General features: G+C 37.4%; 7 protein-coding genes and 1 pseudogene across 11 annotated transcripts; 3 read left to right on the top strand and 5 right to left on the bottom strand.

Annotated features, from left to right (window-relative positions):
* Positions 1–2: 2 nt before the first annotated feature.
* On the bottom strand, positions 3–4374 carry LOC104781592 (phosphatidylinositol 4-phosphate 5-kinase 4-like). Of its 2 annotated transcripts, XM_010506306.2 has the most exons (8): positions 1928–4374; positions 1671–1838; positions 1421–1586; positions 1227–1343; positions 946–1139; positions 733–863; positions 570–642; positions 3–484 (listed from the first exon to the last, which is right to left on the bottom strand). In XM_010506306.2, the coding sequence occupies exons 1-8, from the start codon at positions 3127–3129 to the stop codon at positions 196–198; spliced, it is 2340 nt and encodes a 779-aa protein (XP_010504608.2). In that variant the 5' UTR covers positions 3130–4374; the 3' UTR covers positions 3–195. The 2 variants fall into 2 exon arrangements, with proteins under 2 accessions (XP_010504608.2, XP_087366781.1); XM_087510655.1 differs by lacking the exons at positions 3–484; positions 570–642; positions 733–863 and having other exon boundaries at positions 1002–1139; positions 1227–1321; positions 1928–3772.
* On the top strand, positions 4338–5849 carry LOC104781591 (putative aquaporin SIP2-1). Its single transcript, XM_010506305.3, has 3 exons — positions 4338–4886; positions 5160–5420; positions 5521–5849. The coding sequence occupies exons 1-3, from the start codon at positions 4338–4340 to the stop codon at positions 5683–5685; spliced, it is 975 nt and encodes a 324-aa protein (XP_010504607.3). The 3' UTR covers positions 5686–5849.
* Positions 5850–5875: 26 nt separating this feature from the next.
* Positions 5876–7850, bottom strand: LOC104781590 (magnesium-protoporphyrin IX monomethyl ester [oxidative] cyclase, chloroplastic). The gene is made up of 5 exons (XM_010506304.3): positions 7166–7850; positions 6942–7006; positions 6525–6852; positions 6340–6438; positions 5876–6257 (listed from the first exon to the last, which is right to left on the bottom strand). The coding sequence occupies exons 1-5, from the start codon at positions 7637–7639 to the stop codon at positions 5994–5996; spliced, it is 1230 nt and encodes a 409-aa protein (XP_010504606.1). The 5' UTR covers positions 7640–7850; the 3' UTR covers positions 5876–5993.
* Positions 7851–8096: 246 nt separating this feature from the next.
* LOC104781589 (putative protein S-acyltransferase 4) lies at positions 8097–11005 on the bottom strand. Of its 3 annotated transcripts, none has more exons than XM_010506302.3 (6): positions 10396–11005; positions 9815–10003; positions 9410–9718; positions 9094–9327; positions 8352–8995; positions 8097–8256 (listed from the first exon to the last, which is right to left on the bottom strand). In XM_010506302.3, the coding sequence occupies exons 1-5, from the start codon at positions 10450–10452 to the stop codon at positions 8354–8356; spliced, it is 1431 nt and encodes a 476-aa protein (XP_010504604.1). In that variant the 5' UTR covers positions 10453–11005; the 3' UTR covers positions 8097–8256; positions 8352–8353. The 3 variants fall into 3 exon arrangements, with proteins under 3 accessions (XP_010504604.1, XP_019100373.1, XP_087366783.1); XM_019244828.2 differs by having other exon boundaries at positions 8097–8251; positions 10396–10933; XM_087510657.1 differs by having other exon boundaries at positions 9410–9731; positions 10396–10902.
* A 2142-nt stretch (positions 11006–13147) lies between these two features.
* Positions 13148–15051, bottom strand: LOC104781588 (putative protein S-acyltransferase 1; annotated as a pseudogene). Its single transcript, XR_015597106.1, has 5 exons — positions 14905–15051; positions 14486–14665; positions 14095–14400; positions 13779–13998; positions 13148–13692 (listed from the first exon to the last, which is right to left on the bottom strand). The product of XR_015597106.1 is annotated as a putative protein S-acyltransferase 1 (transcript).
* LOC104781586 (large ribosomal subunit protein cL37) lies at positions 14814–16438 on the top strand. The gene is made up of 2 exons (XM_010506299.3): positions 14814–15687; positions 15949–16438. Exons 1-2 carry the CDS (start codon positions 15591–15593, stop codon positions 16305–16307), a joined length of 456 nt encoding a protein of 151 aa, XP_010504601.1. The 5' UTR covers positions 14814–15590; the 3' UTR covers positions 16308–16438.
* On the bottom strand, positions 16403–19942 carry LOC104781587 (aladin). The gene is made up of 14 exons (XM_010506300.3): positions 19627–19942; positions 19464–19519; positions 19180–19347; positions 18853–18967; positions 18669–18768; positions 18388–18567; positions 18110–18168; positions 17790–17877; positions 17614–17695; positions 17255–17354; positions 17110–17161; positions 16878–17015; positions 16679–16766; positions 16403–16585 (listed from the first exon to the last, which is right to left on the bottom strand). Exons 1-14 carry the CDS (start codon positions 19682–19684, stop codon positions 16523–16525), a joined length of 1347 nt encoding a protein of 448 aa, XP_010504602.1. The 5' UTR covers positions 19685–19942; the 3' UTR covers positions 16403–16522.
* A 1156-nt stretch (positions 19943–21098) lies between these two features.
* Positions 21099–22497, top strand: LOC104781585 (heavy metal-associated isoprenylated plant protein 45-like). The gene is made up of 3 exons (XM_010506298.2): positions 21099–21237; positions 21340–21415; positions 21993–22497. Exons 1-3 carry the CDS (start codon positions 21190–21192, stop codon positions 22358–22360), a joined length of 492 nt encoding a protein of 163 aa, XP_010504600.1. The 5' UTR covers positions 21099–21189; the 3' UTR covers positions 22361–22497.
* Positions 22498–26460: the final 3963 nt, after the last annotated feature.

Genomic DNA, 26460 nt, shown 5'->3' with positions numbered 1-26460 from the left:
AATCAGAACAAAACAATATAAATAGAAGAAAAATTATTCACTGCTACAGATGTCAACTGTTGTTACATAGTTTATTATAAAATCAGAACATTTTTAAATCATAAGAGAAGAGTAGAAGTGTAATAATGTACCTAAGCCCTTCTTTCTTGAGCCACAAGAAAACGTGAGGAGACTAGAAACAGAGGAGACTTGTTTTTAATTATCCTCAGTGAAGACCTTGAAGATGAAATCACGGAAACGTCTCGAGTATAGTCTTGGATCGACGGCTGAGATTGAAGTAGGATCGTACTGGATGCTCTTGTAAGCGTGTTCGAGTTTCTTGCTGATGTCATAGTCTTGAAGAATGTCTATGATTCCAAAGATCATAACAACCTCGTAGTACTCTCCTGTTGGTTCACCAACTAGCTGGAACTCACAGTCGCTTCTCCTCATTGTCCTCTCTGCTCGAGCCGGCATGTTGCCTCCAAGTCTGATACTAGCCCACCTGCAACAACAAACCGATTTATTATTGGACTGGAAAGCAAGAGATTGCTTTCTAGGTATTGAGTTCAATTTGTTTTTGTGTTTACCTTGTAGGATCAGATAGAAGCTGATCCACGTCTGCTCTAGATAGACGAGGTGCTGTTTCGTCTTCAAATTCACCTGCAGTAGCGAAAGAAAACATATTTGCTTCACGGCTACTAAAGTATAGAAATGATATTTGCCTATTTGGTTTTTGTTAGAAGTGCGAACCAATGGGCGTGCGAGCACCAGAAGGAATCAGCTCTCCAGCGACTGATGCTTCTCTGAAATGAATCCCAACCAGAAGACTGTAATCCATTATTCTCTCCTGTTCTAAGAACTCACAGTCTTTGTCAACTTGCCTGAACAAAAACACAATCAGCATAATAAATAACAATGAAAAAGGTCAATGGAAAGAGATTGATTAATGAATGAATCACTAACCTGATGAATTCTTGGAACCAAGCTTTCTGTAGTCTAAAAATGAAATTCAGATCAAGATCTTTCAAGATTGTATTTGAATTGATTTCTGATTCAGGTTTATCGGTTGTACGGCCAAGAGAAGATCCTTTCAAATCAAAGCGTCTGTGGATGGAGTACTCAGAACAAAATAGATTTCCCATAATGACAAACCGCACCTGCAGTGTTTTGGCAGAAAGGAGATGAATTCAATCAAACTCCAAGTACCAGTTTCTTTTCTATTTAGCATTGTTCTCAATTCATACCTTCTTTTGGATTGGTCCAGTCAACTTCACACAGTGGAGACCGTAAAATCTAATGACCAAAGTGTTCTCAAATGCTCGAACATGGTTGTAATATGCTGCAAGCATCCTCAGAAGCACCTGCATTATATAATTTCATAATAAATTTCATAGCAGCCACACACTTTTAGTCTGGTAACTTTAAAAACAAAACTTACTTTAGTTTCAGATTTCTTCATTGTCTTTATCATGTAACGATCATCGTTTGTCAAGTAGAAAAAGCTTCCACTTTTACCAGGGGATGATAGCTCCCGAAGGGCATCATTCCCGCAGATCGATAACATGTAATCAGCTGGGTCTACCTTGAATAGCTTCCTCAAGCTCCTGAAGATAGATAAATTAGCATAACATAGTGTGAGACTTAAGTAGTGAAGAGAAATATGTAGAGCCTAGTTTTATTGTTCTCACCTAAAAACTAATGGGCAATAGTCTTTCCATTTGAATTCACTAGATTGATGAGGAGGTGTGTATTTGGTTCCTTCTGGTGGAAATCTTGTCCATACCTTCTCCTTTGGATCAAAAGCTGAATGCTTAAGATCAAGAGACACAACCGGAGCTTGTTTCCCAACAGCATGTCTGCGTTAGCAAATCCATTAAACATGAGCGATTATACATCAACAAATCTTCAAATTGTATAACTGAGGGCGGAAAACTGGTATATTTACCTGATTCCAAGCTGTAGATTAAGCATAAGCTCGTAATTCCGGTGGCCTTTAGATATTGTTTCGCCTTGCTTCCTCCCTGCCCTTGGCAATCTCATAGGTGCAGGGGTCGGTCTCAGGCTGTGTACGAAGCCTTCGGCCTCTAGTCTCATCATTTCAGCATCCAAGTCCCTCCTCGTGGTGGAATCAATATCAGCAGCGCCTTCTCCGCTTTCGGTTCCCCACATATTCATCTTCTCAAACGCTCTATCTACACCCACACTTACCCTCCCGTCAACAGACATCCTCCTCGGTTTCTCTACACGTTTGGAAGAGTTCCAAACAGATAGCTTTTTCTGTGAAGGCAACACAGGAACTCTTTCTCCACTGCAGATTTTGTACTCACTCAGATTATTAAACACGTCTTTAGGATCCCACTCAGGATTCCCTTCGTCTCCAGATGGATAATAAGTACCGTTCATTTCTTCCGGATCATTAGACCAATGACCAACGTAGAAACTCCCATCAGCCCATTTGAAAGTCCCGTTTCCTCTAGGTAAACCATCATCCCAAAATCCGTCGTATCTATTCCCATCCGTCCAAATAAAGGTACCTTTGCCACAGATCATAGCGTTCTTCCATTCCCCAATGTAATAGCTCCCATCTCTCCACTGATACTTTCCGTGGGATTCTTGCAAACCCCTCCTCCATTCACCATCATACACATCTCCATTCGCGAAACGCTTGATTCCATGGCCATGTTTCAGGTTCATCACCCACTGACCTTTATAAGTATCTCCACTAGGACCTGTGTAAAGGCCAACACCATCCATGTATCCGCTTTTGAATTCGCCTTCATATGTAGCACCAGAAGGCCACCCGAACTTCCCTCTTCCCATAGTCTTCCCGTTGTACCAGTCACCAATGTACATACAACCATCTGTCCAAAGATACTTCCCATGCCCGTGAGGAAAACTATCATACCATTGCCCTGTATAATAGTCTCCATTAGGAAGTACTCTCTCTGCATGGTACAATTCACCTATGCTACTTCTGATAGTGATGCTATCATCATCAATATCGTCAGTCGTAGTAGTAGTATCATCATCTGTCTGCGGAGCTACAGATACCGTCCCAAAGATGCTGTTTGCACGCTTCTTTGCTTGTTGGGTCTTTCTTACGGTCACCTCCCAAGCCTTCAGAACACAACTTTGTTCCTTGCTCATTTTCTTAAACTAATATAACAATTTTTTTTTCTAAATACCTATATGTGTATCCTAGAACATACCCTCAGAAACATATCTTCTCTTGTCTAAACAACAATCCTATAGATGTAAACATACACAAGAGAAAATCATGAACTCTGTGCGGAAGGAAAACAAACTGTAAACCTAAAACCATTCAATCAAAAGTAGCATGAAGAGATCTGCAATGAACTTTACTTTGTGACATCCTGTTTCCATGTCATTGAATCATACCGAAAAAAGAATGTTTATTTTGTCTTTTAAGATTGCAACATTTTCGGAGTGAATGCTGATCAGAACGATCATCAAAACCAAACAAAGAATCAGAGAGAGAGAAAAACCAATGGCCAAAAGAGTTGAAGGGATCAAAAAAATTCTCCGACATTTCATCTTTTCTTGTCAATCCTTCATAACTAATTATGTCGTTCAAAGAAGCTAGAAACCGTTGATCATCTCCTCAAACCACTGAAAGCCTTCAAATTTAGAGAAACAAGCAAGACTCAAATTTTTCTATTCTTAGCATTTTCCGAGCTTTCCTCTCATAAACAGACATAGTTTCTTCAAAATAAACTTTAATAAAAAGAGAAAATGTAATCATTTATCAATTTAACCAAGAGACTCACTAAGAGCTATAATCAGAAACAGAGATAACTGAAACTCCAACTCACTGAGTCATTTTATCGAACAGTTTAAGCTCATTGCTTCACCTCTAACAATTTATTCACAAAAGGAATAAGATCCATCCCCAATGCTGAAGCTTCAAACTCCCTAAACGATAGAAGAGAGACAAAAGTTACAACCCAAAGCTTGAAAGGATCAAAAGGTCATATCTTTTCCTGGCGAGGAGGAAGACGCGACGATTAGTAGTGTTACTGTATAGGAACAGCTATAAGGGGGACTCGACACTCGCCGAAGACGACAAATCACCGGAATCCGAAGATGAAGAATAGAAACTTCCGTCGCAGCAGATGAACTCAAATTGGAAACGATGACAGAGCCTTTTTTGTAATCAATTCCGTAATACGCACTTAGAAACACTAATCTCTCTCATCACGAACAAAGCCAAAACCTTTAACTAATTCTAATTTGAAATGTTTTTTTACTGTGGAAGTTAAATACTTTATTCAGTAGTAAACGTATCACTTTCTCTATTGGTTTAATCTCATCACACGACAAAGCCAAAACCTTTAATGTCGGAAGCTGACTCATCCATCACATTACCGCAACACCAAAACAATGTCTCTAGCGTCAAATTTATGCTAAATTCATCAGCCGCTTTAGAGCCAATCATAATAATAAATCTCGATACCTTTTTTTTTTCTTTCTCTTCAACGGTCCTCAATATTCCCAAAATCCCAACTCAGATCATAAAAAAGCTTACTTTTTTTTTGTTCGTTTCCTTTCCTTCTGAGAGAATCTGGTTCTCATCGTTGGAATCGAGAAAGAGAAAAATGGGTCGACTCGGTTTAGTGGTGTCTGATCTGGTATTGTCGTTCATGTGGATATGGGCAGGAGTTCTAGTCAACATATTAGTCCATGGAGTTCTCGGGTTTAGCCGGAGCGATGCGACCGGTGAGATCGTTCGATATCTCTTCTCAATCATTTCCATGTTCGTTTTTGCCTTCCTTCAAAAAGTCAGCAAAGGTGGACTTTATAATCCTTTGACCGCTTTGGCTTCTGGTGTCTCCGGTGGCTTCGGCCATTTCATCTTCACTGTCGTCGTTCGAATCCCCGTCGAGGTTTTGTTTCATTGACTTCTGTTTTTATTTACCTGAATTAAAAATTGACTCTTTTCGTTAGGGACAAGTCTCAGTGATGAATCCCTCAATTCCTCATTATACTTCTGACATTAGATTAGGGTTTGTGTGTTGCTGTAAAATGTCAAATTACACCAAATTTTTTAGGATTTTGGTGATGGATCTATCTGGGTTGTTCCCAATCATATAAAGACTTGTTGTGTGATCAAAGATCATATTTTTATGTGAAACTCTGGTTTGTGTTTTTGTTTTCAGGTAATAGGATCAATCCTTGCGGTTAAGCATGTGATTCACGTTTTCCCTGAGATTGGGAAAGGACCTAAACTAAACGTAGCAATTCATCACGGTGCTTTAACAGAAGGGATACTAACATTTTTCATTGTAATGCTCTCAATGGGACTCACAAGAAAAATCCCTGGGAGTTTCTTTATGAAGACTTGGATTGGTAGTCTTGCTAAGTTAACTCTACATATCCTTGGCTCTGATCTTACCGGCGGATGCATGAACCCTGCAGCTGTATGTATTCAAAAACAAAAAGATAGTCTTGTGATTGTGATTTCACTAGAAACTGATCTTTTGTTTGATTGTTTTTTGCTTTTTGTGTGAATCTTTTCAGGTTATGGGATGGGCTTATGCACGCGGTGAGCATATAACAAAAGAGCATTTACTTGTGTATTGGCTTGGGCCTGTGAAGGCTACATTGCTCGCGGTGTGGTTCTTCAACGTTGTGTTCAAGCCTCTGACTGAAGAACAAGAGAAACCTAAGGCTAAATCTGAATGAGGAATGGAGCTCAGCTTTCATATTTAATCCTCCTCTTTGGATAAATCTCCTCCACACAATACATAGAGGGTGGGATTGTGTTCCGTTGTTACTCGGGTATTGTGTTTTGTGTGTAGCAAACTCAGCTGTATCAACCTGTTTTATAAAATCTGAATTTTGGTGAATCCATTGTGCAATCTGATCATATATATGCAGCAAAAGTATTTGGTTTATTGCAAAAAAAAAAAAAAGATGTTTCTCAGTTTTGATCATTCAATTACAAGGAATCAAGAAAACAGCCGTAAACTCAAGACTTGACATTGCTGCTACTAATAGACAAGATTAGGCTCAAACTCGGCGAAATCAACAGAACCAGACTCAACAGGAGGCATGAGATAAGCAGCCAAGATCTCAGAGGCTAAAGAAGCAACCAAAGGAATCCGCTTAAGGGTCTTGATGAAGGAAGGATCATCGGTTTGTCCTACAGCCAGTAGCTTCTCATAGCTCACAACCATTCTATCCAATTTCCTCTTGAACTCAGGGTTCTCAACATCCAGCACCGCCGGGAATATTCTTGCCGTGGTTCGGTTTGTCTGAAACAAAGTAACAACATTTTCAGAAAAGGGGGCACATAACACAGCTTTAATATTAATCTTCTTGTTGAGTTCCCATTACCTCGATGATGACATGCATATCGAACTCCTTTGTGTTTAACCCGATACCCTCGTAGAAGTTAGTTCTTTGACAATCATTGAGGTACATTGTCACATAAACCTGCAAAGCCAATCCTCTTACTAGTTAAGCTAATGTGCAAAAACACATCTGAAGTTGAGAATTAAAGAGAGTTTAGTTTAAATTACCGAGAGGCAGAAGAAGCGAGACCAGAGCTTAGCTTGCCAGTCATTGAGGAACTGAGGCTGAGCTTTCATTAAAGCAGAGAAGAAATCTCCATGACGGTTCTCGTCTTGACACCAGTTCTCAAAGTACTTGAAGATTGGGTAACACTGGAACTCAGGGTTCTCCTTGAGGTGTCTGTAGATTGTGATGTATCTCCAGTACCCGATCTTCTCGGATAAGTAAGTGGCGTAGAAGATGAATTTTGGTTTGAAGAAAGTGTACTTCCTTGCCTTTGTCAGGAAACCCAAATCAAGAGCCAAGTTGAAATCAGACAAACCCTTGTTCAAGAACCTGCAAAAGAAATGTTTTATCATTCAAATAACCAATTCAAGAACAAACACTCAGATAAAAGAGAGGTTCTTGTTGTTAAGAGATTTTACCCGGCATGTCTTGCTTCATCTCTGGACATAAGAGAGAAGATCTCAGCCACAACAGGGTTTGTTTTCTGCAACGTAATCACACATCAAACCAATATAATGAACCAATGAAACAACATCAAGTCTCATATGTGCCTCTAATTCCATCTAATCAGCATAACTTAGACAAGAAACAGCACTAGAAAAATCATAAAAAGTGAATCGTAAATATATTCTTAAAATCTCACCTTGAGTCTTCTACCAAGTTCCTTGTAAAGGAGGAAACCAGAGAACTCAGCAGTACAAGACCGTTCAAGGAACTCAACAAAGATCTGTCGGAGAGGTCCCTGCAACTTGTCAGCAGCTTCTTTAAACTCCTTGTTCCTCACGAAATGCGTCTGATTGTAATCGGTCTTGAACTCTTGAAGCAGAGCAACGAACTCTTCCTGGTTAAGGTTCTTGTTGATCTCCGTGTTGAAAAGCTGTTCCATCTCCTCGAAATCAGTCGTGTAGAACCTCGGAGTAAGAAGAGACTCCTGAATCTCTTTCTTCGTACCCTTCTTGGACTTCGAGGTGGCGGTGGCCGGAGGAGGCGGCGAGGAAGTAGCTGACATTCTGATCACGGTGGAGAAACGTCGCCCTGAGAGGTACTTGCTCGGGTTTGAGAGCTTTGGGGATGTGAATTTGGAGATGGGTTTCACCAAAGCCATTTCAGCTGCCATTGACTATGAGTTGCAGAAGCAAAGAAGAACGAGAGAGAGTGAGATAGAGAGCAAAGCAGCTAGAGGAAGAAGATGAGGCTGTGGTGTTTTATAACTGAGAGAATCTCATCCAGTGAAAATCTGAACTCTGATGTGGGAGCCAGACACGTGGCGAAAAATTATTGGTGTCTCTTGATTTTGCATTGTCTTCTTGATAATATATTAATAGAGCATTTTTTTATGAAAATATGTGATTGATAATTAATATAATATGGATGTAAAAAAAAATGAAAATCAACCAATAAAATAAGAGAAAAATAATTCCGACAACAGTATACGTTACAAGTCGTGGTCCAAATCTTTTTTATAAGGAAAAACAAAAAAAAGAGAAAAAAATATGTGATGCTGGTGATTTTTCCAGATGAGCCATTCTCTGGTTATATATATATATATATATATATATAAATACAACTAAAAATCTGAGAAATAAAAATGAAAAATCTAGAAGCTCAAACTCACAAGTCCTAAAATGATTGTTATTTCTTGGATTTTGTTTGCTTCCCACAATTATATGAAACACAATTAAAAGAATTATAAAAGCACAAATCTCCCATTTCTCTCCAGCTTCAAGTCCTTCTCTAGCAAGTACGAAAAAAGAGGTATAAAAAAGCTTTATAAGGCTAAGAACGGTTTCTTCAAAAGCAAGCTAACACAGAGGTAAAGCTTAAATTACCTCTATTTACGAAGCATTGGAGAAGTGGATTGAGGAGAGCTTGTTCCATCTTCAGATCCTGCGTTTATGTTCATACCTTTATCTGTATTCCAATTTCGTTCATACCCTTCAACTTTCTCTTCATCTTCAATGGAGACTCGACCGCGTTTTCCATCATCACTTGAAGATCTTCCTGATTCTTCTTCTTCTCCACTTCTCTCATCTTTGTTACTACTACCATTCTCATTTGTGAAAAACGGGTTAAAAGAAGGGATGATTCCTTCATTAGTATTATGTTGATGGTGATGGTGGTGGTGATGATCCTTAGCCTTCAAGTCATCTTCCTCACAATCATCCTCGAGATCTTCATAGTTTAGATTCCGGAGAATCTCAGGGAGTGAGTAGCTCTTCCCACTCTCATCAACAATCTTTCCTCCTCCCATTTCTATATCGATCTTCTCCTTGGAGCTAACAAGACTTTCACCTAGGTTTGAAGTAGGAGTCTCAACCATCATCATGTAATCTTCTTCCTTCACAAATGACCTAAACTTGTTCATTGATGGAGGGATCTTAGACAAAAATATTTCCCATATGTTCCCTAAAACTCCCTTGTTGTATGGATTCTCTTTCTTATCATAACGGTATCGGAAATTCTCATAAGTAGTCTGCACAAAACAGATTTAAACACTTAAAACAAAAACAGAGAAAGAAACAAGACTTGCAAAGATTGGAATATAAAGCATAGATCTTTCTAATCACATACCTGGTTAGTGCAGATGAGATAGGAATGAAATATTGTGAGTCCTCCGACAAACCAAACGGTAATGAAGCAGTAAACTATGAGAATATCCGATAGAACATCTTTGGATATAGCTTTCCAGATGCTAATCTTCTCATCCGTATGTCTTTGAAATATGTTCAACCAAGAAAACACAAACACATATATGCACAGAGTGGTTGATGTTGATATGAACATGAAGAAGAATCGGTAATTTCGCTGCAACAGAATCACAAAACAAATTCAAAACACATCGAACCTATGTAAGCCAATGTAGAGCAAAATCATTTAGTAAACTTACCACTCCAATGCATTGGCCAACCCAAGGACAGTGATGATCAAATCTCTGGACACAGTTGTTGCAAATGGAACAATGAGAAGCTCGAGGTGGACGGTAAAGCAAACAAGTGTCACAGAACTTCACTTTTACTGTATGTCCATTAACAGTTACATCTTTGACCCTTGGTAATCTTATATTTGGGGTTCTACCGCTAACCCATTCCATGGACGGAGTAGTTGAATCCGGTGCGTCATCTGATTCCGGTGGCCTTAAACTTCTTGGCACAATTCCAGGATCTCTACTAGACGTCATCAATAGGAAAAATATAACCTGAAGTTTTAAACTATTGACACTTCAGTTTCAGAAAGCACTTTTTAAAAAAAGACATAAAAGACATCTAGAGAGTTTTGAAAGCAGAAGACATACCAGAATGGTGAGTATCCAAGACACGGAGAGGATTGGAATACAAATATTTGGGTTCTTGGTAAGAGGATCAGCCATTTTCATGTACATTTTGACAAAGAACATCACAGCGGGACCTAGGATCAAGATGGTTGATAGATATAGAGATGATGCATCTGGACCAAAGATTAACCTCCCGCCACATAGAAATTTCTGAAGAACACAAAAAAGGGGAAAATCAAAGTCAGCTTATAATCCAAAAAGCATAAACATAGTTCTTCCATATATGAACGATCAAGACTCAAGATACAACTAATCAGAGAATGAATAAGACTCAAAAGAGTCTGAAAAGATCGTGAGTCCACGGAAGGTGAAAGTTAGAAACAAGAATGTTTTGATTCTTTCTCGTTTAATTACTAAAGTGGACAAAATCGAAAGACTCAAGAGTCTGAAATGCTAATGACTTGGACTCAAAGGAAAAAAAAATTGAATCAAAAGGAAGTGGCGATGTTATTCATGCCCAAAAACTTATGTGATCAATCCAATCTTCTCCAGAAAAGCAAACAAAAAGCAAAAGTGAATGAAACATTAATTTCAGAACTTACATTGCTTCCCCTCCAAACTTGATAAAGCCTCTTGAGTTTGGTCTCATTCCAAGCCATAACTGAGGTTGAGAGAGAGAGAGAAAAAAAAAATACAAAAACAGAGAAGCTCCAAAAGTAAAGAAATTTTTGCAATAAACCCCAGAATTAGAAACCCATCTGAGAATCCATACACAATGATGATCAGATCAGAGAAAAAGATCAATATCAAGAAGAAAACCCCAGAAACGGAAATAATTTTTTTTTTTTTTTCTTCCGACAAAAAAAGATTCGTAATTTACACCCCAACACTCGAATTTGATTGTAGTTCGAGAAGGAGAAGAGAGACAGAAAAAATGGAAGCTGTCGTCTCTCTCTCTCTCTCAGAGTCTCACTCGAACGAATCCCACACAAGAAATTATATCGCTGATTTGCAAAATTGCGCGATCCCTTTTCTCTGTTTTTTCCTTTTTTTGGGGGGTAATAATTTTTTTTTTTTTTATTCGCTTATCATAACCGAATAATTTAGACAGGAAGAGGAGTTAATGGGGACATTGTATGTAATTACGAAAAAGTGATTATGCGAATAAGCAAGCATGTATGTTTCATGTTTGTTTGTTTGTTTTTAAGAACTAATAAGGAATAAATTTTCTTGTTAATCCTATAGATAGATTTATTAGTATTTTTAAAGTATTTGTTATATATATCATTGGTCGGCCAACTAAAAGAAATAGAAGGGATAAAAATATAATTAGAATGATGCAAAAGTTGCAGACAATGAGCTGGTTTGAAGGGCAAGTCAAATCATCTCTCAATTAAACGTGCCCTCACACATTGATAGATTTCTTTCCATCGTTTTGTGTTTTTTCTTCTTCTCATTATTTTCATTTTTATAAAACTCTACATCCAGAAGTCATAAAAGAGGAGAGAGCAGCCTATGGGAATATTAGAAACGTTTAAAGCAAATAGATATATGCTGAAAATCCCATTAATCAGTAACTTAAAACAATATTCATTCAAAAGATGATACTGAATAAAATTCTAACGAAAAAGATGTTAAATTTTGGTTTGAACATATTAAAATTAAAATATTTTTATATTAAAATTTTTAGGAGGGTGTATTCAAAATGATATTTTAAGTGATTTGTAAAAATCTTATAAATTCTATGTTATTCAATCATAGATTTTTTAAAGCTCTAATGAAATCCAGTGTTATTGAATTTTAAAGTATACTTTATAATCCACTGTTATTGAAAATAGTTTGTAGATTTAATTTTTAATGATTTGAGAGGAATTGAGAGGATTTCCTTAGTTAAAAATACATGAATCCAAATCTCATTACTTTAAAAGTGGAATTTGAAAGAATTCTACAATAAATCATATTAACTTTCCTAAAATCTATAAAAATTCCAAATTTCCTAAATCTTATAAAATACTTCAAAATCATGGTTTCAATTGCTTAGTTAAATTAAACACTATACTTAAAACATTATTTTACAAACTTTAAAATTAAATTGATAAATACATAAAAACATGTTGAGCTTGTTACACCTCTAGCGGACTAAAAATAAAATCTTAAGAGCTGAATGCTCAGTTGGATTTGTTTTGAACATATTAAAATTTAAGACTTACATTTACTTTAAATAAAAACATATTGTGTAATTAAATATAGGTAAATATAAATATTACTTTTAAAATATTTGAAACATTCTTTAAATTTTGTTTTAAATCAGAAAATCGAAAATTTGATTGAAAAAAAAAACAAGAAAAAGAAATCAAAATCTTTATATATAAAATAATTAAGAAAGTACTATACCTGGTTGGACTTCAGTTGGGCCGTCAAAGGAAAGCCCATGGCCAAGGCCAGACGCGAGCCTTCTTCACTGCAATATTGTGTAGTTGACTAGTTGTCGTGACATCCACGAAACCTGCTGCTGCACTGGTCGTCGCTTTCATTAACCCTAATCAATCTTACGGATGAATCTTCTGCATAGAACATCGGCTTATTTCAATCTCGTTTTGGATCATCTCATCTGCTACACGGTCTCGATCCTATCCTTAAGACATTCGCAGGCTTCTTTTGTTTTCGTATCGAAAATGGGGAATTTATACTTCTCAAAAAAGAAGAGATGCGTGAGTAACTTTGTATTTTATAAGCAAACGTTTTTCAATAGAAAAAAAGGAAATTTTCGATTGTTTCCTATTTTTGCAATTATGCTGCAAAAAGAAAAATGGAAATTTGGATCACAACGGTAAGAAAAGTTACAACCAGTCATGTTGATTGTGTGTCTTTGCTAAGTTACTTAGCCTAAGTAGAAGAAATAAGATGTGTCGGAGAAATAAGGAAAGTAGAAGATGTGTCGGAGAAAGCCTTGTTTTGTAGACGAAAAAGCGTAAGGAATGATAAGTAGCATCAGGACTATACCAAGAAGGCTGAATCTATGGCTAATATAAGACGGGAAAACCATAGGAGATCGCTCACCACAAGAGTAACTCTAGCCACAGAGGCTATCGTCATTGGCACGAGAGCCGTTAACAGAAGCTGGTAAAGCTAGTTGAATAGCTTTCTTTAACAGAAGAGCATTATAGTTAATTAGTTACCACAGAAGTGCACATTGCAATGTTGTTGAACAACAGAAATACCTTAGAATTCAACCCATTGACCAATGCAGCCATGCCTAACTCTAGAGCAGAACTCATGTGACCACCAGGTAACGTCAAACTCAAACCTGCAGCGAAGGTCACCGTTTATAAAAGAAAGTTGGAGACAATGAAATACACACCAAGTTTAAATTTTTCCGTAATGCAAGAAACCGCTATATACACCAATTTTCCTAATTCCTATTCTAAATGCGAAAGAGTTATAAAAAAAAAATCTTATCGACGAGTAAAGACAGAGAGAGCTACATGGCTTTGAATTAAAGAATTAAATTTACACATGTTTGTCCTTTTCTTTACTCTATCTTGATCTCAAATCCACGCTCGAGTTTCTCCTTATATTCGCTGGTTCTTGCTAAACCAAACCAATCGCCGTGGCGCCTTCATCCTCACTTGAAATCTTCTTGATATCCACCACTGTTGTTACCGTACTCCAAGCTTACCACTGCTCATTTTCGTGTTTTGAGGACCCATGGTTCTGCTTAGCTTAGATGTGATGGATCCGACCTCCACATCGTCTTCTTCTTCAGGTGCCCAATCTCTGAAATTGATCAAAGGTGGTGGGATCTTTGCAAAAAACAGCTCCTTAAAGTTCTCTAAGATCCCCTTTCGGTAAGGGTTTTCCTTCTTGTCGTAATGGTACCGAAAATTCTCACAGGTCGTCTGCACACATAACAAAAGAATCAGACTAGCTACATGGAAACTACAAAATCCAGTTCACTTGTTGCAAAAAAGCTGAAGAAACTTGCCTGGTTGGTGCAGATTAGGTAGAAGTGGAATACACTAAGTCCACACAAACCAGACGGAAACAAAGCAGTAAAGACCAAGAACACCTAATATTAAGTCATCAGCAAGGAAAACATAGAAGTCCCCATGGACTTTAAGCATACTGATCCATGAGAAGACAAAGACGTAGATGCAGAGGAGGTTTGAACAAGATAAGAAACAGACGAAGAATGGATAGTTACGCTGCAAAGAAGCCCGTAGATAAACATATCAACACTCACAGATCTTATTCAGCTATTTGTCTTTGGAAGTGAGAAAAGAATTTCCAGTAAGACTTACCAAGGCGATGCACTGACCTACCCATGGACAGTGATGATCAAACCTTTGGACACAGTTGTTGCAGATAGAGCAGTGAAAGGCACGTGGAGGACGGTATAGGAGACATGTATCACAGAACTTCACTTTGACGGTGAAGCCATTCACCATTACATCTTTAGTCCGAGGTAATTTCACATTTACTAATTTGTTACTCACCCATTCTGTAGATTGGGTGACAACATCAGGAATCTCTGACTCAGGCACTTCTTTGTTCCTTGGGATAATCCCGGGGTCTCTCGATGATGTCAAGAAGAGAAAAGTGAAATCCTGCATTAAAAGGAAGACGTAAGAGTTTGGCTCTAGGTATAATCTCTCTTACAAAGTAAAGTAAAGAGTAAAAATGCTTTGATACCATGAATGTGAGAAGAATTGCACCAATCAAAATCTGAGAATGAAACAAAGGGTGACGACGTCTAATCAAAAAAGCCATCCTGATACAGAAAGTGATAGCTGGCCCTCCTATCATACATATGGTCAAAAGAAGCGAAGATGCATCTGGACCAAACACTAATCTTCCCCCACAGTAGAATTTCTGAAACACCAATAACAGTAGAAACAATCCACTTCAGACTATGATGATTGCATATAGACAGAATCTAAACTAAAAGGTTAAAACTTAATAGAAAGAATCTTAAAAACTTTATGTTATTCAAAGTCTAGAGCACAGAGCAATTCTGAGCATTTGGCTCATTGCTAAGATTCTAACAATTTGGCATAAAAATGTAAACTTTGTGTGAAATCATCACAAAAAAAAAAAAAAAAAAAGCTTACATTTTTGCCGGGCCAGACTTGATAGGATCTTTTTCGTTCAGGACTCTGAGAAGACATGACGGCGTTAACGTTGAGAAGAGAAACTAAAAGATGTTCTTCAATATTTCCAATCTCAAAATCCGCGGCCAAACTCCTACAGCTTCATCTGCAATGTTCCCCTTCCCGCGTTCTCGATCGATCTCACAGCCAATCGGATGAAACCGGCGATTTCCAAAACCGTTCCCTCCTCCGATCCTCACCTTTTCTTCTTCTTCTGATTATGGTTTCTGTTTGAGAGATGTGTTTCTCTCTCTCTCTCTCCACAAATTTTGTCCTCCGCCATTGGAAGTTCCTCAACACCAACATTATTCTCTGGAACATCCTTAACTTAGCTTTCTCTCCTCCATTAAGACACTGGCACAGCCACGTGTCATGACTCACGATTCTATAAACGGTATCTATTCCGGTTTATCGACAAATTTAAGAATTTAATTCAAAACCGGATTTTACCGAATCAATTCTATACGAATCGGATTTATCCAATACGAACCGGATCAATCCAATCCGTTCGTTGAGAAGATGCAGAGAGTTAAAAAAGCTTATCCAGAAGAAAACTAATAAACTTGAAATGAAGAGAGTCTGAAGACGACGAAGACGAGTCTGAAAAAAAAAAAGAGTCTGAAGACGAGCTCTTCCATTAGACGGAGATGGCTCTTCTCTGCTTCAATTCACTCCCTTCTCTCTCTTCTTCTTCTTCTTCTTCTTCGCCGCGCCTTCTTCAACCTTCGTCTTTCGCTTCACAAGGTAGTGCCTTTTCACTCGTTTCTAGTCTTTGACATTTCCGCTTTAGCTTCGTTTTGCCGACCATTAGAGACCCATGAAGCCGAATTCGAGATCCTGGACTAATTCAATTTTGGGTTATCGAAAAATTGAGAAATTTTTTTTAGGGCTGTGATGTTTTAGACTGAAGAGATCGAACTAGGCTTTGGTTGAGGCATTTCATCGAACGCTTGGTTTACTTGTAATGCCCTAATCTTTTGTGTTTCTTCATTGTATAATTGTCAGTTTTGAGCCTTAAACCCAGCGGTGTCGAGTCCAAGAACAGAGTCTCTCTCAGTTCTTACAGCTTGAGCAGTAGCCATGGAAGAGCTGCAGCAATTGTGGTGAAGGCGTCTGCTTCTGGCGTTGACGGTGCTGAGCCCGAGAGCAATGAGGAACCAAAGACTGTTGTTGCTTCTGTTCCAGTGGATAAACTACCATTGGAATCAAAAGAAGCTAAAGCGAAGCTGCTCTTGGAACTGAGGCTGAAGATGAAGCTGGCCAAGAAGATTAGGCTACGTAGAAAACGTCTGGTTCGTAAGCGTAGGATGAGGAAGAAGGGTCGATGGCCACCTTCGAAGATGAAGAAAAACAAGAATGTCTAAGTGCCTCAACTGTTTGCTGCTTTTCTTCTTTGTTTTCTTGTAATGTTCTTTTTGGCCGTTCAAGGACCATTGATGTACTTCAAATGCAACTATTGTTTTTGGATTTAACTTCGAGATGAGTTCTTTAAAAACGCCATTCGTATACAAAAGAGTGACCAGTCTATCAATAGGACCAAAATGTTTGAAACTTGCATTCAATTTGAACCATTTGGCTACTAAGGAAGAACATGTGAGCGGAAGATGAGAGGATAGGTGCAACAGAACCCGGTGCTCCAACACTGCAACACGATATGTTTGAAAGGTTGATTAACTAACTGATTCTATCTAAATACTTTGGCATGAAAAGAGACTTAATTAGGCATATGGCTTACCACGGAAAGGAGTGGACCTTGCTTGAACTTGTCATGGAATGAAAAGGAGAGAGCTTTCGGGTTTTCTCCAGGTCCTCTGATGAAACCGCTGTAATCAGAAAAGCATGAAGATTTGTTTCATCGATTTAGATAGACAATGCAAACATATATAAAAGGAGGGCAAGACAGATGGAATGGAAAAACAGAAGGAAGTACTTACACTAGTGATGCTGATACAATTGGTGTCCTTCGAGTGTCGTAGATGGCAATCAATCCTTTGTAATTGTCATCGCCTCCTTTATACGACACAGCCAATCGTTCCCCAGATGCATCCCACGCTATATTTTTGATTCCCTCACTGGTAAATTCAGTTTAAGAAACAACAATATCAGAGAAATAAATTAGAGAAAAAGGCCTTTCCGGGTTTATTCAACAACAACCAAATAATTTACCAGCCAGTCTGGGAAGTAATCTCTGGCAATTCAACCGGTAAAAGATGGGCATCTGATAGTAAACCAAAAAGAAACAGAGGTTTAGTATGGTAACTGGCAAGTACTTCTAGTAGTATAGGCAAAAGACTGTGAAGTTTCTATATACCCAAGGATGGTGGCTTGGATGAGAAATGAACTGAGCCCAGTGTTGAAGATTTCGAAAACGAAATCAAGATAAACCGTCCTTCAGGATCCCATATTGCACCCTATCAAAGTTAGTATCAAGAAGTTTTATAGCTTAGTCCATTTAAGAAGATGAAACACAGTTGCAATTTCATACATAATAGAAGGGAAATGAATGCTTAGTAAACAGGTCTCGGTTGTATGTAAACCACCACCCTTCACCCCCACCGGGCATATGCAATGCATACAACACTAGCAACGTTGACCCATCCAACAAAACCACTTTTAGCAATACGCTACTGCATATCTTACTATCCTATGTGGGGTCATGATTGAACTTACCGTGACAGATCCAGATCCAGTTGACAAAGACCAGGGCTCAGATGTCCATGTGTTTGTTTCCCAAAGGCAAAACGTCCCATCACTGTGACAAAAAAAAAAAAACATTTGATTAGCAAACACATCAAACGGGAAGCTACTTTCAACATCTCTAAATAGAAAGAGAGTTGATGTATTACAATCTTGCTGCAAAGAAATAGTCTCCTGTAGGTGACCATTTGAGCATTGATATGCCGCCTAGTCCCCGTCGAATAGGTGTCCCCGCTCCTGGAAGGTGTATAGAGGTCACTTTCAGAAACAAGGAACTCAATCTACTTGAGCAAGATGCAGTTTCTCATATCTCAACTCAAGAAACAGAATGTTAGATAAGAGACAGAAAACAAGTTCTGTCCTCAACTGTTTGGACTTGATTTACTGATACATCGCAAGAAGGATAAATGTTCAAAATTTTGCATGCTAATGTGCACTAAGAAAGAGTTCTAAATTGCCCTTCTATTACCTTGAGAAACATCCCATATGGTGAAAGATGAGCTGTCATATGAGGCTGATGCTAAATATGTGAAAATAGGTCAAGGAATAACAGGATGGACAAAGTTAGGGACTCATGTGATGCAAAGACTAGAAAAAATCCAAGAAAATCCAACAAATTCCTACCTGAGATTCAGTTTGATAAACAACTATGGTAAATGAAATGATCTTGAAAACATGTGAAGTTAACTAACAACACCAAAATGAAGTAAAGCGAAACAGTTGTAGCAGCAAACTTTTTAAGGATATCTTCCACAGGGGCTCCATGAGAGAGCACTAATTTGCTCATCATTATGACCCCGAAGAGAGTCCACCAAAATCCAGCGAGTTCCAGATCCTCGAGATAGACTTCCCCTCAACGCAGAACCACCGGATCTAACCAATGCCATATTACCTGGATAGGAAGCAGCCCATATGCATATTCCTCCCCTGTTTCAATGGAACAGATGTCACAGTAAAATCAAACTTGGTTATCTATGAAACTAGCTATTCTAGAAAGTAGACAGTATCAGAAGGTCAAAAATACACACCGACAGGCCACGGATAGCGATTTTCCACCATTTGGTCTCCACTCAAGGGCTTTAACACTTCTCTGGGAATCACTTGTCAAAATGCAAGGTTCTTTCTCATCTGTTCAAAAGAAGAATATGAAACTGTATGTACACTCCGGCACATGTGCACTAGGAATCTGGAATTGAATTTTAAAAAACAGACCTTTGTCCTCATAATCACGAATTGTAACTTGATTTGCACCGGATATAAAGGCAAGAATATGCTTCCCCTGATGCCAACTCACTCCTTGAAGATCAATCTCTGAGAGAAGAGTTACCTAAACATGAAAAGGTGAGCGAGGCTGTGGCTTAATTTAACAGCTACGATAATGGCATTTTAAAACTGCAGAGAACATCCTATTAACACCTATTTTCAATTCCCCTAGATACATAAAGAAAAGTATTTGTAACTAACCATCACAAAAAGCTAAGCCTTGTTCAGTCTACCAAATAAACTAACAAACACATAGAAGTCAACCAAAATTCTTACATCGGTGGGTTGTAAAATCTGTTTAAGAGAGTCTGTAACCATGGTTTGCAGAGTAGCCACAAGTCCTTTTCTATCAACACTTTCTTCTCTATCTCCATTCTCTTGTCCTTCATTTGCCTGCAGAGGGATAGGTGTAGAGTCGAACGAAACAGGGCTAAACACCATTCCCTGTAATCAACCAAAACACCCCCAAAAAACGTTTCAAGACACACTTTAGCTATCTACTAGAATGGTATCAAGCTATATGAAATCAGGAATTGAGAAAAATAAAAAAATAAACATACGAGAAGTTTTCCATAAGTCTCTTGAGCTCGATCATCAGACAAGTTCTGACCCGTAACTGCATACCGTAAATCCAACCATTAGCTCAAATGAAGTTTCTTCTAAAGCCCTAAAATTAGACTAGAGAAGATAAACTCAGAAAGGAAGAAAGCTTAAAGTACATACTCAAGTCTCTGTTGATCTCGCAGACGGTGACGGAACCGGGTTGAGGAAAAGATGCCATTGTCCTTTCTTCCCTAGAGTGTGTTGTAGAAGCCGCAATTTCAAATTGAACTCAGTGACTTGGATGTTTTTTCGGTGTTCGAATCTAAAGCAATTACTTATCTACCCAGTTTTGGAGGATTAGACTCGCGATAAGCGGAGACTTTGAACGGAGAATTGCGACGGAGATTCGCCGGAGAAACGGAGAGAGAGAGAATTGGACTAGACTGAGAGGTTTTGATTTTTTGAAGAATTAGGGGTTTTTTTTTTTTTTTTTGAACTTGATCTTATTTCTGGACCGGGACTTAACCGGGAAAAAAATTTATAAATCAAAATTAAATCGAGGAATTGAGTTAGAGCCGGACCGGACCGGATTAGTCCATCCTTGACATTCTTGTATTATATTTTTAGGTTCAAGAAATTGTAATGGTTTTTGATTATGCTTCTTCTCGGTAATTTACGTAACACAAAATTCAAAGTTTTTGTTTCTGAGACTGTAACTTATAGAATACACAAGTGACAAGTTGCATAAATATATATCATATAATGTGTTGTATTGCCCTTTTGATTTTGTTTTCATTAGTGGTAAAGCGAGTTATATATATGTTTCCGTGTTTCGATTGTGAAACCTTACAAAAATATTTGTTTGCTATTTTTATCTACTTGCAAATGTCATATTCATATTGTTGGAATCATTTTCGTTATTTTTCGTTTCAAATATAGTTTAAAAATATATATATAATTATATTCACGCACTATAAGCCAAGAAGTCGATTCTGAACAATATGAGAGAAATATTATGCTTCTTCTCGGCAGTTCCAGCATGTATTTGTACAAATATTTTTGGCTATTCACACGACTCATATACTTCCTATTAATCAGCTAATATGTGTCTGTATGTCTTCTGTCATTCTGTGTATACATTTGGTAGGCATGGAGATCTTGACTTTTGAAATATAGATGCCACTTCGGTTCGTGTTGCCTAGAAATCAAAACTAATCAAAAATTAGATTGGACGGTTTTATTTTCTCAATAGCCAACGAATCTAAATTTCAAGAAAAACAAAAAATTGATTATATTTTAACTCTTCGGAAGAAAAAAACGTTAAAAAGATTGATACAAGTTAAATGCTTCTACATCAGTTTTTTTCAAGTTTAAGCTAATCTCTTGATTCTTTGGTATACTATATAATTATTTTGGTAAAGCCTTACTCTAGTAATAAGACACAATAATTAAACTGAAATAAATAAAACATGTAAAACTCTGGCGACACCGAAATGATATACAAGATATAGTATTAATGTGTAAGACTTAGGACATAAGCTTTTTGCATCTCACAAGACGCAAACGCGGTTTCTTGGAATCACACACCAAGTGTTCCTATTACGCGCAGACATTTATACACCCTATATAAGCATATCTTATACACGTTGATTATATTACAGAACCAAAAGATCACATTGAAAGCAAGAAGATTTTCTTAAGACAAAACGTGAGAAGCTCGGAAGAAAACATTATTATAAGACAATGCTTGATTGGATACATGGAAACTCTCGGTTACCAATCTCCCTATCTGTACGTTGCCATCTATTTATTTGCTCGATCGATGTCCTTCTCCACGTCGTGTTCTTTTCCTCATTTTCTAATGTATATATTTTTCTTTAATTTGTTATAAAGGTTGTGGAGCTTTTGGTAGATATGGATTGCCAAGGATGTGAAAGGAAGGTCCGAAGAGCCATTTCTAAACTCGATGGTAAGAACGATAAAGAAATAAGTATATATAGATTTGATTATTATCGTTATACAATCATTTTTAGTCTTAATTGTAAAACGAAGATGCAGCCAATATTGAAAAGAACCTCTTTTCTTATTAAGAATCACTTAAACAATCTTACAAGATATGTTTAATCAGATTTACACACAGTCAACACGACTTGTCACTGACTAATTCTTAATCTAACCAAAACTTGTTAAGAACCCTAAAAGCTTATTCCCTTGGCTCCTACTTTTTCTATACGGCTCAAGAAAAACCTTAAGCCTCAATACCAATATATATAGATAGCTAAACATATCACATCGGCTAACCTACTTTCCTAATTTAAGATAACCCCAAATCTTCTTTATTTGATCTGATGATATCTTGCTAAACAATAAAGGAAACTCCAATATTCTAATTATAATTCGCCACATCATTCAACATCACGTTCATTATTTCCTGCGCACAGCTTCTTCCAGTGTCTTACAGTCTAGCCTTGTTCCACCAAATGTCTTCATGCTTTCATTAATGCATATTGATATAGTTAACAGTCTAATAATCAAATCTTGTGTAGGAGTGGACACGGTAGAGATAGACGTGGATCGACAAAAAGTGATGGTCACGGGATACGTCGATCGGGAAGATGTTCTCAAGATGGTGAAACGAACAGGACGAACAGCTGAGTTCTGGCCTTTTCCTTACAATGGATATTACGGTGATTATTATACATATCCTTCTCAACATTTGGAACAATCGGATCAGAAGATATATCATCAGCCAGAGAATACGATTTCGTATAGTGGAAAGTATGATTGCTATGACAACTATTCTTCTATCAACGGTTATTATCCTCGTCCATCCCAAAAAGCTCAACCTACTATTGATGAAAATGCTCTTCATCTTTTTAGCGATGATAATGTACATGCTTGTAGTGTCATGTGATTTTGTATTATTTCTGACGTGGGAACTTGTATCATTCTTTCATTCATCTATTCATTTCGTTAATGTCACCAAATCATTATACTTTTTCTCTTAAATGTAAGCTTGTTTGATAAATTTCATCTTAAGTTTCGCTTTAAGCTATTTTGTTTCAATAATTAATATTATATTTTAGAATTTGAATGTACTAAAAAAAAAATTGAATGTACGTATTTTAGAAGGAAAAACTTAAAGTCTACATCAGAGATTAATTGGAAATGGAAAATAGATTAGAATGTTGACTTGTGAAGCTAAAACTCTCGGACCCAAAGATTAGAAGGCAAAGTGATCTTGATGAACAAATTTGTTAACTAAGAGAATATTTTAAGATATTTCAAATCGGCGCTCGTTGGTCTACGATGTAAGCTTGTTTGATACAAATCGATTTCGTTATGTTCTTTATTTTTCATTTTACTCAATTTCCATGTTTAATGTGAAATATTATAAGTGTCTTTTGTTTTTTATTTTTGTTTTTTTAAGAATCAGATTTGGGTTCTATTATTCTAATACTTATAATTTCAAAATTCTATAATATATATATAGTACAATAGTTTATTTAAGAAAAAAATGTTTTATAAATGTTTAAATGATTTTTTTAACACTAAACTTTATTCATTTCAAATGGAATACATCAACATGAAATGAATTTATATTGGAAGGGATAACATGTAAACAAGTCAATATGAACTACCATTGCTATACTGAAGTTTAATAAGGTTAATGTAAATTCATTACTTTGATTTTATACGCTAGACATGTCACATTGATCTGTTGTATGTATATTTTACCATCGATCATGATATTTGTTTAGTTGATATTGTACACAGAATATACACATTGATTGCCAAATGTTTTTTTAGAATATTCCATATTCACTTAGTTGATATTGTAGCCAGAACCTTCACACTGATTATGTTTTATCTTACTCACTCTTTTGTTGATACTTTTATTCCTTCCAATATAAATTCATTAGCCTTACTTAAATTTTAGTATAGCAATAAGTCAATACTTTATAAACTTTATGACTAATGAGTTTACATGTCAATACGAACTACCATTGCTATACCGAAATTTAAGTAAGACTAATGTGAATTCATTACTTTAATTTTATACTCTATACCTATCAAGACTTAGAACAGCAAGTTCTTGGAACCAAACGCTCGGAAGACTTTTATCTTGGGAACCAAGAGAATAATCAGAAAACTGGGTGGAGTATGGACCAGTTCGCTTTGGTGGAGGGAAGTCAGATTGTGGAGCAAAATAAAATGTTGAATCAGGTTTATTTCAGATCTTTCTCTCTCTCTCGGTTATTGTAGTTATTAGTTATAGTGAGTGTGTGATCGGGCAATACCAACCTCCTCTCGCCTCTGATGAATTCATATTTAGGTTAATTCCATAGTAATTGCTGCAGAGTGTCAAATTAAGATGTTGTTTCTTGGAATAGGAGCAACTCAATTAGATTGTGATAGGATATATTTACAGAAGTTAATATGGCATATTCATTACGGTTAATTCCATAGTAATTGCAGCAGAATGTCAAATTAAGATCACCATTTCATAACTCAACTAGATTGTGTTAGGATATATTTACAAAAGTTAATATCACCTTTTTGGCATATTCATTACTTTTAATCTGTATCTTAATATATATATATATATATATATATATATATATATATATATTTTTTATCAAGGTTGTATACATGCTCTCCAGAGGACACCACAATGCTTCTCCAAACCCTCCAAACCCTAAGACACAGCTTGCAATTGCTCCTAACCCACACCTTCCAGTCCATCAGCTGGCATACCCATCTTCAAACAGTGCCTGGCCCCAGAAAAAGCACCAAGCTCCTCCAGTTCAGACGCCTCAGGCAGGTCCACGTCAGACACTAAACCAAGCAGATGGATTGTCCCAAGTCGTGCCTCTGCAGCGTGATGAAGCAGCTACATATTCTAGTCTACTGCAGCCAATGGACCCCCAGAAGAAGCACCAAGCTCCTCCAGTTTAGACGCCCCAGACATGTCCACGTCAGACCCTAAACCAAGTAGATGGATTGTCCCAAGTCGTGCCTCTGCAGCGTGATGAAGCAGCTACATATTCTAGTCTACTGCAGCCAATGCACCAAGCGCAGACAAGTCCGCATCAAAATAAGAATCAACGAGCTGGATTGTCCCCGAACCTGCCTTAGCAGCCTGGTAAAGCAGGTGTAGACTCTCGTCTGTTGCTGCACCAACAACAGCTTGGTGGAGCTGCTTGGTACGGTCAGGTTCTCCCTCAAACAGCTCAATCATCCCAATTCGTGCATGGTTTCACCAACCAAGTTGTAGACACTCAATGCTATCTACTTCCAACAGAACTTTGTATAGACGATTTTTGGATCTTGCTGTAGTGAAAAGTAGCTTCCCAGACTTGTCATAAAGCATTAATTTGTCTTCTATCATTCGTATCTCGCACCCTGCCTCAGTAGCTTGGCCTAGACTCACAATATTACTCTTCAAATCGGGTATATAGTAGACATTGGGCAGTACTTTCTTCTCACCATTCTCAAATAGGAATCGTATGGAACATTTTCCCTTGATATCCACACGAGAGTCATCTCCAAATCTAACTTTACCCATCACTTCCTCACACAGATCATAAAAGAAACTCTTAACACCACTCATATGGTTGCTTGCACCATTATCTAAATACCATATGTTAGTGTTGTTGACATTGGTCTCAAATACGCTTGGTTTTACTTTGTCTTCTTGAAGAAAGACTACTTCATTCATCATCAACTCATCAGCTATGTGAGTCTCCTCATCCTTTTTCTCCACTACTTCTTGCAGTTTGAGTAGTCTATCGGGCAGTCCGATGCATAGTGTCCTTGTTTGTCGCATCTGAAACAAGTGATATGCTACAGGTCTTGTTCCTTATCTTTGTCCTTTTGTTGGAAACTAAACCTGCCGCGTCCTCCTCTGCCCCTGGAAGAACGACCTCCTCGTCCCCTTCCTCTGTAGCCTCCAAAAGGATTTGAGTTAACAAACATAAACTTGCCTTGATCATCATCCTGTTCTGACACTTCTTCACCAATTCTTTCTTCGTAAGCCTTAAGTCGACCGACAATTTTTTCGAAACTGGTTTTATTCAAGTCAAGTACCTGCTCGAGGGAAGCTACAATGTGAATAAACTTCCTTCGAAGGAGACTTGACAAGAACTTCTTGACAATCATTGGTTCGGCCAACTCGTTTCCCAAAGCAGCTGATTTTGTTGAAATCGCAGACAGTCTTTCAACAAATTCATCAATCCTTTTCTATCTCCTTCATCTTTAAGCGGTCGAACTCAGCCAGTAAAGTTTGCAGTCTTGCTTCCTTAACCATGTCCGCTCCAATATGCCTTGATCTGATAGTTTCCCATATCTCCTTTGCATTCTCTAGAGTTCCAACTTGGAGATTAAGAGCTTCAGGAATAGACTGTATGATAAGAGCGATTGCCAAATCATTCTTTGTCTCATCAACGCTTCCTTTTTCTATTACATCCCATGATTTTTGAACCGTAAACTGGATTCTCATCTTCATAGACCATACAATATAGTTGCTTGAATTCAACATTGGGCACTTAATAGAAGAAGAACCTCCGTCTGTCGATGGTGACGATTTTGGAACCTGAGATAAACTTTTCTTGTCCTCTTGACTTAACGTCAAGCTTTTATCTTCTCCTCCTTCTTCCATCAAAGCTTATACGTCTTCTCCTGTCATTGATGAAGCTCTGATACCACGTGTAGAAACGAAGTATAGAACACAAGTGCTTTAATAAGAATATCTCTCTTATTAATCTTAAGGAAAATACTCAAAACCTTAAGCTTAAAAACACATAAATTGTGCCACAAAGCTAGCACCTCCTTATAAAGAGAACACAAAACCAAAACCCAATTGGATAACTCCCAAATATATATTTTAGATTCTCCTAAATATTATTGACCTTATCCTTATGTATATTTAGATTTATCCTAAATATACATAGTCTTATCTCCTAGTTACTCCAAGCTTACAACAACAATTGTAACTAACTGGAATTTTATCGA

Source organism: Camelina sativa, chromosome 4 (genome assembly GCF_030686135.1).
Source record: "Camelina sativa cultivar CO46 ecotype springtype chromosome 4, ASM3068613v1".
Taxonomy (NCBI): domain Eukaryota; kingdom Viridiplantae; phylum Streptophyta; class Magnoliopsida; order Brassicales; family Brassicaceae; genus Camelina; species Camelina sativa.
The sequence above is the reverse complement of the archived record's forward strand: the minus strand, read 5'-3'. Positions and strand labels throughout refer to the sequence as shown.

Bases quoted from the DNA above. Each gene is read 5' to 3' on its own strand.
- LOC104781592 (XM_010506306.2), bottom strand. From the start codon at position 3,129: ATGAGCAAGGAACAAAGTTGTGTTCTGAAGGCTTGGGAGGTGACCGTA. The intron at 643-732 runs GTTCGCACTTCT...TCGCTACTGCAG, and splicing joins TGGTGCTCGCACGCCCATTG to GTGAATTTGAAGACGAAACA. The intron at 485-569 runs GTAAACACAAAA...TTGTTGTTGCAG, and splicing joins CTTCTATCTGATCCTACAAG to GTGGGCTAGTATCAGACTTG.
- LOC104781590 (XM_010506304.3), bottom strand. From the start codon at position 7,639: ATGGCAGCTGAAATGGCTTTGGTGAAACCCATCTCCAAATTCACATCC. The intron at 7,007-7,165 runs GTGAGATTTTAA...ATTACGTTGCAG, and splicing joins AACTTGGTAGAAGACTCAAG to AAAACAAACCCTGTTGTGGC. The intron at 6,439-6,524 runs GTAATTTAAACT...TTGGCTTTGCAG, and splicing joins CTCGCTTCTTCTGCCTCTCG to GTTTATGTGACAATGTACCT.
- LOC104781591 (XM_010506305.3), top strand. From the start codon at position 4,338: ATGTCGGAAGCTGACTCATCCATCACATTACCGCAACACCAAAACAAT. The intron at 4,887-5,159 runs GTTTTGTTTCAT...TTTTGTTTTCAG, and splicing joins TCGTTCGAATCCCCGTCGAG to GTAATAGGATCAATCCTTGC. The intron at 5,421-5,520 runs GTATGTATTCAA...GAATCTTTTCAG, and splicing joins GATGCATGAACCCTGCAGCT to GTTATGGGATGGGCTTATGC.
- LOC104781586 (XM_010506299.3), top strand. From the start codon at position 15,591: ATGGCTCTTCTCTGCTTCAATTCACTCCCTTCTCTCTCTTCTTCTTCT. The intron at 15,688-15,948 runs GTAGTGCCTTTT...TATAATTGTCAG, and splicing joins TTCGTCTTTCGCTTCACAAG to TTTTGAGCCTTAAACCCAGC.
- LOC104781585 (XM_010506298.2), top strand. From the start codon at position 21,190: ATGCTTGATTGGATACATGGAAACTCTCGGTTACCAATCTCCCTATCT. The intron at 21,238-21,339 runs GTACGTTGCCAT...TTTGTTATAAAG, and splicing joins GGTTACCAATCTCCCTATCT to GTTGTGGAGCTTTTGGTAGA. The intron at 21,416-21,992 runs GTAAGAACGATA...AATCTTGTGTAG, and splicing joins AGCCATTTCTAAACTCGATG to GAGTGGACACGGTAGAGATA.
- LOC104781587 (XM_010506300.3), bottom strand. From the start codon at position 19,684: ATGGCATCTTTTCCTCAACCCGGTTCCGTCACCGTCTGCGAGATCAAC. The intron at 18,568-18,668 runs GTGTGTATTTTT...CCATTGAAACAG, and splicing joins TCGCTATCCGTGGCCTGTCG to GGGAGGAATATGCATATGGG. The intron at 16,586-16,678 runs GTAAGCCATATG...ATCGTGTTGCAG, and splicing joins AAGGTCCACTCCTTTCCGTG to TGTTGGAGCACCGGGTTCTG.
- LOC104781589 (XM_010506302.3), bottom strand. From the start codon at position 10,452: ATGGCTTGGAATGAGACCAAACTCAAGAGGCTTTATCAAGTTTGGAGG. The intron at 10,004-10,395 runs GTAAGTTCTGAA...TGTGTTCTTCAG, and splicing joins AAGTTTGGAGGGGAAGCAAT to AAATTTCTATGTGGCGGGAG. The intron at 9,328-9,409 runs GTAAGTTTACTA...ATTCTGTTGCAG, and splicing joins TTGGCCAATGCATTGGAGTG to CGAAATTACCGATTCTTCTT.